At 35.9% G+C, this 15,148-nt stretch overlaps 2 protein-coding genes across 2 annotated transcripts; both read right to left on the bottom strand.

Moving 5' to 3' along the window:
• Nucleotides 1-397: 397 nt before the first annotated feature.
• Nucleotides 398-2,529, bottom strand: LOC103955862 (shikimate O-hydroxycinnamoyltransferase). The gene is made up of 2 exons (XM_009367771.2): nt 2,073-2,529; nt 398-1,462 (listed from the first exon to the last, which is right to left on the bottom strand). Exons 1-2 carry the CDS (start codon nt 2,499-2,501, stop codon nt 554-556), a joined length of 1,338 nt encoding a protein of 445 aa, XP_009366046.2. The 5' UTR covers nt 2,502-2,529; the 3' UTR covers nt 398-553.
• Nucleotides 2,530-9,057: 6,528 nt separating this feature from the next.
• Nucleotides 9,058-13,051, bottom strand: LOC103955880 (shikimate O-hydroxycinnamoyltransferase-like). Its single transcript, XM_048572786.1, has 2 exons — nt 12,623-13,051; nt 9,058-9,969 (listed from the first exon to the last, which is right to left on the bottom strand). Exons 1-2 carry the CDS (start codon nt 13,049-13,051, stop codon nt 9,073-9,075), a joined length of 1,326 nt encoding a protein of 441 aa, XP_048428743.1. The 3' UTR covers nt 9,058-9,072.
• Between the last annotated feature and the right edge of the window lie 2,097 nt (nt 13,052-15,148).

The raw sequence follows: 15,148 nt of genomic DNA, 5'->3' as shown, positions 1-15,148 counted from the left end.
GAAAAGAATGACGAGAGCGGTTTTAGGATAGCAAAAGGGGAAGGAGAAGAAGAACAGCACACCCACAATATATTTAGGTACGGGCATTTCGGTACACTAATTTAGTAAAATATATTATGGTACGAACATTTAGGTACACTAATTAAAGAAAGTTAAACAAAATCAATGAATTAAAATGTGTATAATAATAAATTTAAAATTTAATGTAATAACATTAAATAAGTTATCTATTAAATACAAAAACAAAAATATAATATGAATTTGAATTAAGTACATATTAAGGGACTAAAATCAATATTCAATCTAACACCAGATTTTTATTAAATTTTAATCTTCTTGAAGGATTAAAGTTCAAAAACCCCTCAAATAAATACAGCAAAATACGTAAACATAACTCTGATCATAATAACAGTCATAACAAACAAGACATTCAACAACCAATACAAAGATATAACATGGCCAACAAAAAATACTACAGCAACACACATAAAAACCATAAACAACAAATCTTCAGATCCAGCATCTTTAAAATCGCAAGTCCCCTGCCAAATTATCATTTGCTTGTTTGTATGTCATAGAACAACTTTGAAAATGATTTCATATGCTTGGATTGCAGACAAATGGCGACTGATAAACTCCCATCATTAGTTGCACTTCCTAATACGAAAGCCGTCCCCTCAAATGGAATTCCACAAGGTCCCACAAAAATAGGTCGACCCCATCCGAAATCAGCGTCGTAAGATGGCAACCTAACCCAACTATTTATTCCAATATTAGGGGACCTACGAGAATCAGCCCCGACAACAAGGGCTGAAAGATCAGGCTGAAGCTCAAGGAAGTCAATTGCTGATCTAAAATAATTGCCGTTAATCTGCGATATAGCATTGCGAATACAACTTGAAGCATACCATGTTGGTTTTGATTGGAGATCCCCCACCGTGGAAATAATGGTAGCATTGACAATCACATTGCCAAAGAAACCAAGTGGGAGTGGGGGTTGCAGTCGGGAACGTCCCTCAACAACACCATATAGGTTGGTCTTTTGATCAACGGGAAGTTCACGTGCCTTGGATGCACATTTCCAAACATGACCTGCTAATATCTCAAATGTGCTATAGTTGACCGTGTTCCCATCTTCCTTAGACTTGGCTTTCAAGATACTGAGTTGGTCCCTCGTCAATCTGAACATTGAGACTGTTGTGCTCTCAACACCACCGTCTTTTGTGCTGCAGAGAGGTTTTTTTGGGGTTGCAAAAGTTTGGTACTCAACGTTAGGCTGAGGCGGGTCTTGGGCACGAAGTAATGTCCTGTCTATGTATGGCGGAATATTTGTAAGGTCATCAAGATTACCACGAGCCATTTCCGACCATGTATTTATAAAGTGGAAACCAGAAACTCCATCAGCTACGCAATGTGACATACCAACACCAACTGCCACTCCACCGCATTTGAAGTATGTGACCTGAATATACAGAATAAAGCCATATTTAAGATCTATAGAGATCGAGTTGTTGTGAGTTCTTGCATTTGACTGTTTTCTTTTTCTCTTCATTAATGGGTCTCTCGTCTCGTGTGGTTCTGCAATTCCAGGAAACATTTTTTTTTCTTTTTATAAACTGCTATCAATGAAAGTAGAAAACATAGAAAAGCAGAAGCAGTATCTATGCTCATTTAATGAACTTTTCAAATGGTAAGTATACTTCCACATGTTTTACAAAATTACAATATTTGTCTCTATATTATTGTCTTTGACAATTATTATATCACATATAAATACTATATCATTTTTAATCATTTAACATATTCAAAGCAATTTATATAAAATGTTACCAAACACTGTTTTTTATTTATTTATTTATTTTTATTAAAATCACTTTTACAAAAAAATGTTTACTAAACACTTAACAATTTTATTTTACAGCTGTTTATTCTCACAGTAGAGCAGAATCAGTTTTTTTTATTATTAACAGACGATCCCCATAGGTTTTCGAAGTAATTAGAAGGGGGTAAGAGGACCTCAAAGTGTAAGTGCCACTAAAACAAATATACATGCTTAAATATAGAGTACATACCTGCAACACCAGGAGGGGATAAGAGGAAAGGCCAACGGAACTATCAACAGAGGGAATGAGGTTGCTGAACTCGTCAGTGGGTGCAAAGTCGCCTAAGTAATCAAGGTCAACAGAGGTGGTCTCCGCCACAACAAACAGCACTCCCTCCGCATTGCAATCGATCTCCAAACGGCCCCCGTTTTGCTTGAGACGGCCAGCCAAGGGGTAGAAGAGCACGAGGGCCTTGGATAGCGCGTGCTTTAGCACCGCCGGGTCGAAGAAGTTTGACCTACAGTTTTGATCAGGCTTGTAGAAGTAGACGCTCGGCATGTGATTGACACGACGCACCAGGTCCAAGTTGGACAACCACAATGCTCTCGGAGGCATCTCCTCCACCGGCTTCACCATCGTTGAATCCCTCACGCTCACCTTCATGACCTTCTCCGCCATCCTTTCTTTGTAAGAACGCAGGACCTTTTTTTTTGGTCGAATGTTCTTGTTATTAAATTTGGGATCAAATATATTTGATTGATTGTTTTGCTGCAAATGGAAGCAGCTTTTATATATACATATACATACACGCATGCATTAAACAATACAAAAATAGATGGCATCCTTGCTGCCCATGATGCAGCACCCACGTGCAAATCCCTGCTGTCCAGGGTGTGGCAGCCACATGCATCATTCCAGACAGTCCAGGATGTGGCATCCACATGCAACATTGCTGCTGTCCAGTTTGTACAGATTGTGTGAATTGTTTTGCTTTAACACTTGTCACAAGACACGCTCTGATCTCGATGTCCGTGAGACATAGGGATGGTCACATGCTGATCGACATCTGAGGATTACGAAAACCATTTAATGAATGCAAATGTTGAGAATATGTGAAACATGCATATAAATTTTTCTTATGAATTATAGCAAAATAAAAGGATGTGACTATTCATTTCTACGTGAAGATAGGGATATAAATAATTCAACTACCAACAATGAAAACATAATGATAGTCCATGACATGTTCAGAGCGTATTCTAATTCAGGGTACAAGCGGAAAATGCTATTACAATGAAGTCAAAGCAGAAGGGATGGCACGATGTCACTGGTAAGGGAATGCCTCGTAGCTCGGTTCGTAATCCTCGTTCCTATATCTTGAGGGTACAAAACAAACACGAGTGAACCAAGTTTATATATATATAATACTGAAACAGTTATCAACATACTAACCCCCAAAGTTTAATGAAAACAATAGCATAATATGTAATAAGTTTTATGAAAATCCTAGCATGCCATAAAACCTTTCATGAAACATATCTCGTATATAACGTGCTAGCTAGTGGTATCAATATCAGTATTTCTCGGCCCGAAGCCATTAACATATACCTACTGCCAACCATATATTTCTCTCAACCTTATTTCTCCTTCGCTCATAGGCAGAACAGTGACCACTAGATACGAACAAAAAAAATCATTGAACATAGTCTTTCCAAACATAGGTACATATATCTCAAAAACATCTTCATAGCATATAGTCATCCATCATATATACTATAAAGAAGTGTGTAAAAGCATGTTCATAAATAGTATATAGTCATCCATCGTATATACTATAAGAACATCAGTTCGATAAAATATAATATTCTAAAATATTCTCAGTATAACATAATATCTCATAAAACGTAGTCATTAAATCATGATTTTCATGTATGCATAATGCATTTCTATTATTAAAACATGCATTTTAGAATGGGTCCACTCACATATATTCCGTCGTCGAAGAACCGTATGAAATAGGAATGACGGAATCGTTGCTAATAGTTGCACCTAAGCACATAAATGGTACAATTATCAAAACTATACTTAAACGATTGAATTTCAGAAACAGACGTTATAATTGAGTTCAAGATGTCGAAAAACATAAAAATGGACTTCAGGTACGACCACGTGCCTTCACGCACCACCACACACTGCCTTGGGTCGTCGAAAAATTTGCCAGCGCTGCTGTGGACCGTGGTGCATGTACCCCACACGTGCAGGCTCACAAGCGGTTGGGCTAGGGTTTGGACCAGGTTTTGGGCCTAGGTTTTTGTGCTTGGGTTCAGTGGCTCTGGGCTTAGCCAATGGGCTGGGTTCTAAGGCCCAAAGGCCTAGGTTTGAGGGTTTTGGGTCAAAGGCTCACGGGCCGAAGCCCTTTGGTTTTGGGCTGAAAGCCTGGCCCAAACTAAAAGGTTTTGGGCTTTTAGAAAATAAAATAAATAAATGGGTTAGGCTCAAGTTCCACAGGCCGAAGACCCAAGTTCCACACATGCCCCGGAGGCCTGAGAAACAAGGATTTGGGCTTGGGTTTAGGCCCAAAGGCCCTGGGCCTTTGTTTCTCTTCGGGGAAGGAAGCCAGAGCCTCCCAAGCTCCGGTTGATGGTGATTGACCGATTTAACCTCCGATCTAACTAGCGAAACAAAAATAGCAACGAGAGGGAAAGGTTGGTACATGCGATTAACCGTGAAACGTCGGAGGTGGCTAGTTTTCCCTCGAGGGTCTTGGGGTTCGCCGGAGTGTTTTCTAGGCTTCGCCGTGCTTCACAGCGACAAGGGAGAGTGAGAAAGGGTCAACGAAGGTGGTGCTGCTGCTGCGTCGTCGTCTGGGTGTCTCTAAGGGTGTGCACAGTGTGTGGGTTTGATCGGAGATAGAGAGTGCTAAACTGAGAGAGAGAGAGAGAGAGAGAGAGAGAGAAAGGAGTGAGTGAGTTGAGAGACTCGAGGGGAAAGAGAAAGCGATAAGGGATGAGTTAAGTGGTGCCACATGGCAAACGGACAGGGGAGGGGAAATCTAAATGGAGGGTCTGGATTGGAATAGGATAGGGGTCCAATTTGCAAATCTCGTAAAACTCTAGGGGAAATTATGGAATTACAAATTATTTGAGGGTGGGGTTTAACAAGTTTGACCTACAGTTTTGATCAGGCTTGTAGAAGTAGACGCTCGGCATGTGATTGACACGACGCACCAGGTCCAAGTTGGACAACCACCATGCTCTCGGAGGCATCTCCTCCACCGGCTTCACCATCGTTGAATCCCTCACGCTCACCTTCATGACCTTCTCCGCCATCCTTTCTTTGTAAGAACGCAGGACCCTTTTTTTTGGTCGAATGTTCTTGTTATTAAATTTGGGATCAAATAAATTTGATCGATTAGTTTAGCTGCAAATGGAAGCAGCTTTCATATATACATATACATACACGCATGCATTAAACAATACAAAAACAGATGGCATCCTTGCTGCCCACGATGCAGCAACCAAGCCCATGAATCCATGATGCAGCAACCACGTGCAAATCCCTGCTGTCCAGGGTGTGGCATCCACATGCATCATTCCAAACTGTCCAGGACGTGGCATCCACATGCAACATTCCTGCTCTCCAGTTTGTACAGATTGTGTGAATTCTTTTCCTTTAACACTTGTCACAAAGATTAAGAAGAAGAAAAGAAAATACAAGGTACCCCTCCGACGATCGAAAAACTGTGCTGTTTCATGTTCTGACACCACATAAGCTTGACAATAAGTATAATATATACTGATTTTAAGAACCACCAGGGCATGTTTAAATCGGATCAAATGCTTCTGACTAGCCGGTCGACGGCCGGGATTGTAAGGAACAATGCCGTATCTGGTGCTGCATGGGCTATTAAGTTAGGAGCAGCCATGGTGAAAATGGGATCTATTGATGCCCTCACAGGAAGACAGGGCGAGATCAAGAAGAACTGCAGGGTTGTCAATTAGAATATCTGGGAATTTTATTGGCTCCAAATTTAATAATAATGAAATTCTTAAAATAAATATGTGGATACAGGATAAAATCTAAATCTAAATTGAAACAATAATATGTCACTGCATAAGTGTATATGGTTAATAATGCATATCAGTGACTTCTTACCTTCACCAATATTAATGGGAAAGATGAGTGCTAGTAGGACTCGCTCAAAAAAATAAGAGGGAGACAACCAACTTTTGGGAAATAGAACTAAAGGGACACAAACAATAACACTATTACCAAACATGGGAAAGTAAGTGACTTCTCATTCCCAAATCTCATTTTTCACGTACCAAACGTAACCTGATTGTTATTGTGCCCCATTATTTTTGGATTAAAATGTTATTTATATATTTTTACGTGTTTTCAATATTAATTGTTTGGGAAATAAGTTTCACAACTTTTTTGCTTTTCATGTACAAACTTATTGTTTGTTTGCCTTTCAATTAACTAAATTAAAGAATAATCAGTGGACAAAAATGAAGGAGAAAAAAATGTGCAAAATAATTTTTCTAATTTTTGGCTTTTTTTTTGGGATAATTTTTTGTTTGATAGCAATATGGTGAGTTGAGTTCTTAATTTTGGTTATTTTAGATTTTCGTGTTGCTGGTTTATATGTTAAATACATTTGTTGTGAAAGTATTACAAAGATCGAACCTTTAGCAAATTTGACAGTGATCAAATGAAAAAGAAAATAAAAATATTTAAAATTTGTGTAGATTTGAAGGGTTTCATTTGTTTGTTTGAAATTTGAATGCTTAAAGCAAATTACTGTATGAACCTCCAAAGCAAATGATATGCCATATGATAAGAATTCTGGTCTTTTTGATCCATCTCATCCTTGGATAGGACTTATAAAACGGGGATGCCAATGTTGGTGGTGATTAAAATTAATCATGTGGCGTTATGTGGAAACTTAAACACATAACGACACGCGATAGCCAGGTCTAGGACGCCAACACTTCAACATTCCTGTATGTATTGCATCATCATTGATGATCTATGAAGCACGAACACAGATATGGTGATATGATATGACACGATAGGACTATATAAAAAATCTCTAAAAACTAGGATATATGATATGCCATGAATACGGTAATAAAATTATATAATTTAAAATGTATTTAAACATGAAAGTATCTAAATTCAAGTTCATTTGATTTGTTGCAGAACAAATGCTGGAAGTCGAATCCTTCTTATATACGAGAAGAAGTTTTAAGAGTTATATTCATTGTTTCAATTAGAGGCAAACTCTTCGTATTCATCAATTTTCAACTAAATCTATATTTCCTATTATTTTCTCCTCTTAATTTCTCATCTGAAAGTGTAAATGTTGTGCTAAACCGGTATGTTCTATATCCATGCACATGTACACACATTCAAAACTCAAAACATGTCCAAGAATTTTAAATCCCCCGTTCTCCCTTCGGTTGGCACGAGAGGATGCTGAGAACTCACCGTTGACAACAAAAACTTGTGAGAAAAGATGAGGCTGAAATATTTTCCACTTTAACTTGATTGAATTGAATCACAAAGTAATTTAACAATACAAATGTAATTTTGAACCGAACCCAATTACCAAAATATTGCTCATAAAGATTTCCTTAGAGCTAATCAGGATTTATCCATGCGATTAACGAAAGTTATAATCGAATCGATGTTACCATTCAGTGCTCTAGTCGATGATAAGGGTCGTCGTCATTCTGATTCCTCTGAATCGGTTAGGCCACCATCATGGGGCTCTGTTGGACGTCGTCTTTTTTGTCGTCAGAACTTTGGAGAGGAAAAGAATGACGAGAGTGGGTTTAGGAGAGCAAAAGGGGAAGGAGAAGAAGAACAGACCCCCTCCCCTGATCTGCACTCCAGGAGGAAGAAAAGGAAGTTGGCTTCTAGAAAGCTCATCTCAAAATTCCCCATTTGTCCTAATTTGTAACTTTATTGTTGGAACTCTAAATTCTACTCTATTTGCGCTGATGCATTTGTGACGACGAATACTATTCAAATAAATTAGATAATGACTAGGATGTGTCTCATGTTCGAAAGTCCACCAAAAATGAATTTTACCCACTTAGGGGTATTTTGGTCATTTAAATAATAAAGACTGTTTTACCTAGAAAATCATTGACGGATTGTAACAATCTACCCTCTTAAGACACGTCCTCGAAATTTCTACCACACACTTGCTGAGTTCGCCTTCGGTTCAGCAAGTAACTTTCTTGACTTCATCATGATTACACATAACACTATGTTAAAAATATTTGACCTGGTAGTCAACTGTTAAGCCTACACCCTACCACGATATTGCGAATTTTTTTAAAACAATTGAACCAACTTATTTTTGGAAATAGATCGAAATAGCTTGTGCTCGGTATCAGGCTTGAATTTTTAAGCTCATTCAAGCTCGGCTCGTATAAAAACCATGCTAAACCTAGATCGAACTCAGAAAAAGTTACACAAGCCAAATTTGAGCATAATGATATTCGATTCAGCTCAGCTCATTTACAGCCTAAGAGGTGGTGTCGTTGGTGGCAATAATGACAATACTGTTGGGAACTAGTTCAGAAAATCTTGATTTTTGATCCAACATCATGCATGTAAAAAAAAAGGAAGGTTGCAAATATTTGTCGTTTTCAAATTTTCAAGTTTAAATTCTATATAAGTATTTGTCATTTTTAAATTTTCAAAACAACCACTCTCATAATATGACAACAACAATTGTGAAGGGCGGACTTGCTCGCATATCATAACAAGCACTCATGATAAACAAAAAGCACATGTTACACGTATAAAAGTGTGGGTATAAAGTCTCTAGTAACCAATTACACGTGTAAAAGCACATCTTGCTCATGATATCACCAAATTATTTATAACTAATTTCCTTTGTTCAATCGAAAAACTTAATCAAAGATTCAAAACTTCATCCAACGACAACTTTAAGGTGCAAACAAAATATAATGAGAATACTATATATGGACAAGATCGAAGTCAACTGCAACAAACCTTACAATAAATACACCAAAATACACAAAATACATAAACATAACACTGATCATGATAGCAGTCATAACAAACAAAACATTCAACAACCAATACAAAGATATAACATGGCCAACAAAAAATATTACAGCAACACACATAAAAACCACACACAACAAATCTTCAGATCCAGCATCTTTAAAATCGCAAGTCCCCTGCTAAATTATCATTTGCTTGTTTATATGTCATAGAACAACTTTGAAAATGATTTCATATGCTCGGATTGCAGACGAATGACGACTGATAAACTCCCATCGTTAGTTGCACTTCCTAATACGAAAGCCTTTCCCTCAAATGGAATTCCGCAAGGTCCCACAAAAATAGGTCGACCCCATCCGAAATCAGCGTCGTAAGATGACAACCTAACCCAACTAGTTATTCCAAGATTAGGGGACCTAAGAGTATCAGCCGTGACAGCAAGGGCTGAAATATCAGGCTGAAGCTCAAGGAAGTCAATTGCTGATCTAAAATAATTGTCGTTAATCTGCGATATAGCATTGTGAATACAACTTGAAGCATACCATGTTGGTTTTGATTGGAGATCCCCCACCGTGGAAATAATGGTAGCTGGGACAATCACATTGCCAAAGAAACCAAGTGGGAGTGGGGGTTGCAGTCGGGAACGTCCCTCAACAACAACACGTAGGTTGGTCTTTTGATCAACGGGAAGTTCACGTGCCTTGGATGCACATTTCCAAACATGACCTGCTAATATCTCATATGTGCTATAGTTGATCGTGTTCCCATCTTCCTTAGACTTGGCTTTCAAGATATTGAGTTGGTCCCTCGTCAATCTGAACATTGAGACTGTTGTGCTCTCAACACCACCTTCTTTTGTGCCACAGAGAGGTTTTTTTAGGGTTGCAAAAGGTTGGTACTCAACGTTAGGCCGAGGCAGGTCTTGGGCACGAAGTAATGTCCTGTCTATGTATGGTGGAATATTTGTAAGGTCATCAAGATTACTACGAGCCATTTCCGACCATGTATTCATAAAGTGGAAACCAGAAACTCCATCAGCTACGCAATGTGACATACCAACACCAACTGCCACTCCACCGCATTTGAAGTGTGTGACCTGAATATACAGAATAAAGCCATATTTAAGATCTATAGAGATCGAGTTGTTGTGAGTTCTTACATTTGACTGTTTTCTTTTTCTCTTCATTAATGGCTCTCTCGTCTCGTGTGGTTGTGCAATTCCAGGAAAGAGTGGTTGAATCATATTTAAGATGGAGAGAGACAGATGGGTGTAGTAGATTATTTTTTGTTGATGGTTAGATCCTTTTAAGATATTTAGAAGGAACTAAACTTGTCGTCGACATTTTCATTAAAAAGCGTGTGAAAATAAAACAGTGAGAATGGCATCCTTTAGGTAATGCTAGGAAAATTAAATTTGTAGATTAAATTTTGTAAACTAAACGGCACATATAAAAGTTGATGATTGAATTATTACTTAAGTATTGATTAACGTGCTTATTTCTTATTGATAACACATCATTTAATTTACAAATTTAGAGCTCTTTTGGAAGTGCTTTTAAAATGACTGAAAACGCTTTTGGTGAAATTGATTTTGGGTTCTAAAAGTGCTTTTTGGAAGAAACACTAAATATTTAGTTCTTGCAGGAAGCACTTAAAGTGTTTTTCTATGATGCATTTGGATTTTTACAAGGGATTAGCTACATTTTCACCAAAAGCGCTTTCAGTCATTTTAAAAGCACTTCAAAACGAGCCCTTAGTCTATCATTTTAGTCTCTCTAACATTACCTCATCTTTTTTCTTCGACGTGCATGTTTCTCTAACATTCAAATTGGATATTCTCTCTCGCTTCAATCAAATCAGAATTTGACAGGATTTTCATGGACTTTAAAATCAGAGTGTAGTCAATTAAGAGTTTAGAATTTTTTTTTAAAAGATTCTAAAATCATGGTGTAGTCAAATTAGGATTTAAAAGGATTTTAAAAATACATCCAAATTTAGAGGTAGTCAAATGAGATTTTAAAAGATAATTTTAGAATGATGTTAAATCTATGGGTATTCAAAAAATAAAAATTCAGTAGGATTTCATGATGTTGTGAATTTCGTTGGATTTAAGAGCATGAAGTATATATACCCAACACCAAATACAATCCCATCTCAACCCCTAGAATTTCTTTCAAGCTTATGTTCCATTCTCTCTCTTCGGCTCTCACTTCTTAGCTGTAAGAGCAGAACTACTTCTCTGGTCCATATACTGGTGTACCAACACTCACTCACACACCTTTGGGCATTTCCACTATTTATATATATATATATATATATATATATATATATATTATGCCTCAATTTGGTAAAGGGTCGGTTAAACTCATTGAATTTGCCATGGAAGTGGTTGGTTAGTCAATAGAGTTGTAGACTGACTTGAGCTATGGAAATATACCATTTCAAATCAAACCCAGAAGTTTGATTACCAATCCAATCAGCAAAGTAAGATCAAAATTCAAAACCCATCATCTATAACGTAAGAACATATGGACCCACTGGTCAAAAATCAAATCAAAAGAAGAAGAATTTGATATGCACCTCAAATCCAATTGCGAATTCAGTTGACATGCCGGCTTGAAAAGCAAGCAACTGCAGAATCATGTTTTAGGGCATGGAGGGAGATTTTTTTTTCTTTCTTTCTTTTGTTATTAAATAAAAAAAAAATAAAAACAATCTAAAGATAAATGAAAAGAAAAGACTACAAGTCCATAAAAATCCATACAAATCCATAAAAATCTATAATATAAATTTATATAAATTTGTCAAAATATAGAATTGTAAGTCCATTAAAATCTTTGAAATTTGTCACTTAAAAAAATCTATTAAAATCCTCTGAAATCCAAATTGACTATACCTCCTAAACTCATATGTGTCAGTGTGTGTATAGCTGCTTGTGCTTATTTATTTATATTTTATTCTCATAGAAGTGATATTGTACATTTGGTGAAGCAAATCACACATCCGCTCTTAACCAATGTAGCTACACTGTAGCTTGACCAATGTTTACGTCTTATATATGCCTATTAGGGTATTCTACATGGTTTGTATTCATAGAATTTACATGGTTTTGTGTGCGAAGAGAATTTTTGTTTTCCTTAAGAGCTGGTTTAAGATTGTGGTGCTTTAAAAAATTAAAAAAAAAAAAAACTTATTAAAAAAATTTGGAACATTAAATGTGTTTGGTAAAACAAAAAAAAAGTTTTTTTTTAACTGCTGTCAATGAAAGTAGAAAACATAGAAAAGCAGAAGTAGGGTCTATCATGCTTCTAAAAAAATGTTTTTTTTTTTCAAAGCATAGTAATCAATGCTCATTTAATGAACTTTTCAAATGGCAAGTATACCCCTACATGTTTTACAAAATTATACTCTTTGCCCCTATATTATTGTTTTTGACAATTATTATATTATATTAAATACTATATCATTTTTAATCATTTAACATATTCAAAGCAATTTATATAAAAGTTTACCAAATACTCAAACGCTGTTTTTTTTTTTAATTTTATTTATTAAAAGTACTTTTAAAAAAAATATTTGCTAAACACTTAATAACTTTACTTTATAGTTGTTTATTCTCATAGCAGGAATAATTTTTTTATTAGCAGACGATCCCCATAGGACTTCGAAATAATTAGAAGGGGATAAGAGGACCTCAGAGTGTAAGTGTCACCAAAACAAATATACATGCTTAAATATAGAGTACATACCTGCAACACCAGGAGGGGATAAGAGGAAAGGCCAACGGAACTATCAACAGAGGGAATGAGGTTGCTGAACTCGTCAGTGGGTGCAAAGTCGCCTAAGTAGTCAAGGTCAACAGAGGTGGTCTCCGCCACAACAAACAGCACGCCCTCCGCATTGCAATCGATCTCCAAACGGCCCCCGTTTTGCTTGAGACGGCCAGCCAAGGGGTAGAAGAGCACGAGGGCCTTGGATAGCGCGTGCTTTAGCACCGCCGGGTCGAAGAAGTTTGACATACAGTTTTGATCAGGCTTGTAGAAGTAGACGCTCGGCGTGTGATTGACACGACACAGCCGGTCCAAGTTGGACAACCACAATGCTCTCGGAGGCATCTCCTCCACCGGCTTCACCATCGTTGAATCCCTCACGCTCACCTTCATGACCTTCTCCGTCATCCTTGCTTTGTATTCTTTTTTTTGTTCTTAACGCAGGACCTTTATTTTTGGTCGAATGTTCTTGTCACAAAGATTAAGAAGAAAAGAAAATACAAGGTACACCTCCGACTAGAACCAAAACCATATCTTATATAATGAACCAAAGGTAAGAGCCGAAAAGGAGAAAGTTCGGACTGAATTTTTTACGTTTAATTATGAGAGGTAACAAAAAATTACCTTCTCAACTTTTGGATTTTACATCTAAAAATGTTTACTTGATTGTACAAGTGATGTTAAACTTTATGATCAATTGCTGTTAGATCAATTTTTAGATTTTGTTGACTTCCTATCATAACGCACCGACACAAAGTTTGAACCTTATTTGTCTCTAACAATTTGGATTTAAGAAAACATAAAAACCGCAGATGTAGGTTAGGTCAATCGGTTGATCAAAGTAGAGTGTTTACTGCCTACATTCAAGTTCGAATTCCTATTTCTCTTTCAAAATTAGAGTAGTTTAGAGTTAGACTACTGCATTAAGAAACCATGAATTCTCAATTTAATAAACAATGGGCCAAAATGCTTTGACAAAAAGTGAGGACATTTTTGTCATTTTATCCTTATTTAATGGGGTTAGCAATAATGTGATTCAATAAAAAAGTAATTAGACTAAACTGCCCCTTAGCCAAAAAAATTCAAAACATACCCAAAATAATATATCAAATCATGTAAGGGTAATTTGGTAATATAATATAAATATAAATGGGAAGAGAGAAAAGAATAAACAAATGACAAAGTTGATGGTGCTCACGTGATGGGGAAGAAAAATACAATAAAAAAGAAAAAAAGAAAAATCATGAATGTTGTGTTCAAAACATCTTAAGAGGTGTGTAGCACCGGTAATAAAAAAAGAAAATAACGAAATAAAAAATATTGAAGTAATTCACTCATATAAATACATTTTTAATGTCTAAGTCGTGCGTAACGCGCTGTAATTCAAAAAATATATTTTGCATGCGGTTGTTTATTAAATATTATTTCTTAATTTTTAAACATTTAAGAGGTACGTAGTGCCAGTTATAAAAAAGTCTCTTGCACGCGCATAATAATGTGATTCAATTAGTTGTCAAATGATCACTTTTTTTAACAAACGATGTTATCTACACTAAAGGGAGGGAGTGGGCTTAGACTCATAATGGGCTAACAATCAGTTGTTTGTTAAATATTCTTTTTTTCTTCTAATTTTAATGTAAATTCAATAAAATATAGATGGAAATTGAAATACCGCTTTTATTAATATGGATTCAGCTGCTTTGATTAGTTAAAAAACTACTTTTATTAAATGTATTTATTATTCATTTCCATCTACATTAGTCCAAGTCCTCCATCTCCCTTTCTTTGGGAAAGAGGCGAATGTTGACCATTTGGTAAAGTTTTAAGTTGCATTTTTCTTTTTGGGTACCAATATCTAATAGATAGAGAACTTGTCAACCATTTTTCTTGAAGTATTAGTTATGCCCTTCTAATTTTTAAGCAATTTAACAACTTTTTTAAGAAAATCTCGATGGTACGAGCTAGGAGGTGTTTATCATTAGTATAATATTAATTTTACTTATATATATATAAGGAATTATGAAAAGTTCCATTTATGTATATTTTCATATGAGAAAATTGGAGCAATAATAGTTCGATCTTTGGTCTTTGAACTAAAAGTTTGTAAGTATTAATACCCAAGTTTGTTTTTATGTGGAACAATGTGTCATTTTGAATAACTCCGTTAGAAATTTCATTCAAAATAAAGAGTTTAAAGGGACAAAAAATAGATGGAAGTTCTAACTAAATTAAAACAAAGCATGTATATCAAATGTTATTACTACCAGTTTTGAATTTGATGTACCTTTTTGTAATATTTTTTAGTTGTTTAAACCAGATGATTGTTTTTTTCCTTATCTTGTGTATTCAACTTTCTTAAACACATTAAACACTCTAGAAAAACAAAGGAATTTTAACGAAAAGCTTCCAGTACTGTTTACTGTAACAAAAAATTACATTTTTACACTAAAAAATCAATCTTGGTACTATTCACTTTATCCTTTTTTTTGTATTTATTATTAAAAC

The sequence above is a fragment of a genome, unplaced genomic scaffold (assembly GCF_019419815.1).
Source record: "Pyrus x bretschneideri cultivar Hongxiangsu unplaced genomic scaffold, Pyrus_bretschneideri_v1 Contig11, whole genome shotgun sequence".
In the NCBI taxonomy this organism is placed as follows: Eukaryota; Viridiplantae; Streptophyta; class Magnoliopsida; order Rosales; family Rosaceae; genus Pyrus; species Pyrus x bretschneideri.
Note: the sequence above shows the minus strand (reverse complement) of the source record. Positions and strands in the feature narration are given on the sequence as shown.

What these genes read in the sequence shown, in the direction of transcription:
- LOC103955862 (XM_009367771.2), bottom strand. Translation starts at nt 2,501, where the DNA reads ATGGCGGAGAAGGTCATGAAGGTGAGCGTGAGGGATTCAACGATGGTG. An exon ending in ATCCCCTCCTGGTGTTGCAG is followed by an intron (nt 1,463 to 2,072) that starts GTATGTACTCTA and finishes CTGTATATTCAG; the next exon opens with GTCACATACTTCAAATGCGG.
- LOC103955880 (XM_048572786.1), bottom strand. Translation starts at nt 13,051, where the DNA reads ATGACGGAGAAGGTCATGAAGGTGAGCGTGAGGGATTCAACGATGGTG. An exon ending in ATCCCCTCCTGGTGTTGCAG is followed by an intron (nt 9,970 to 12,622) that starts GTATGTACTCTA and finishes CTGTATATTCAG; the next exon opens with GTCACACACTTCAAATGCGG.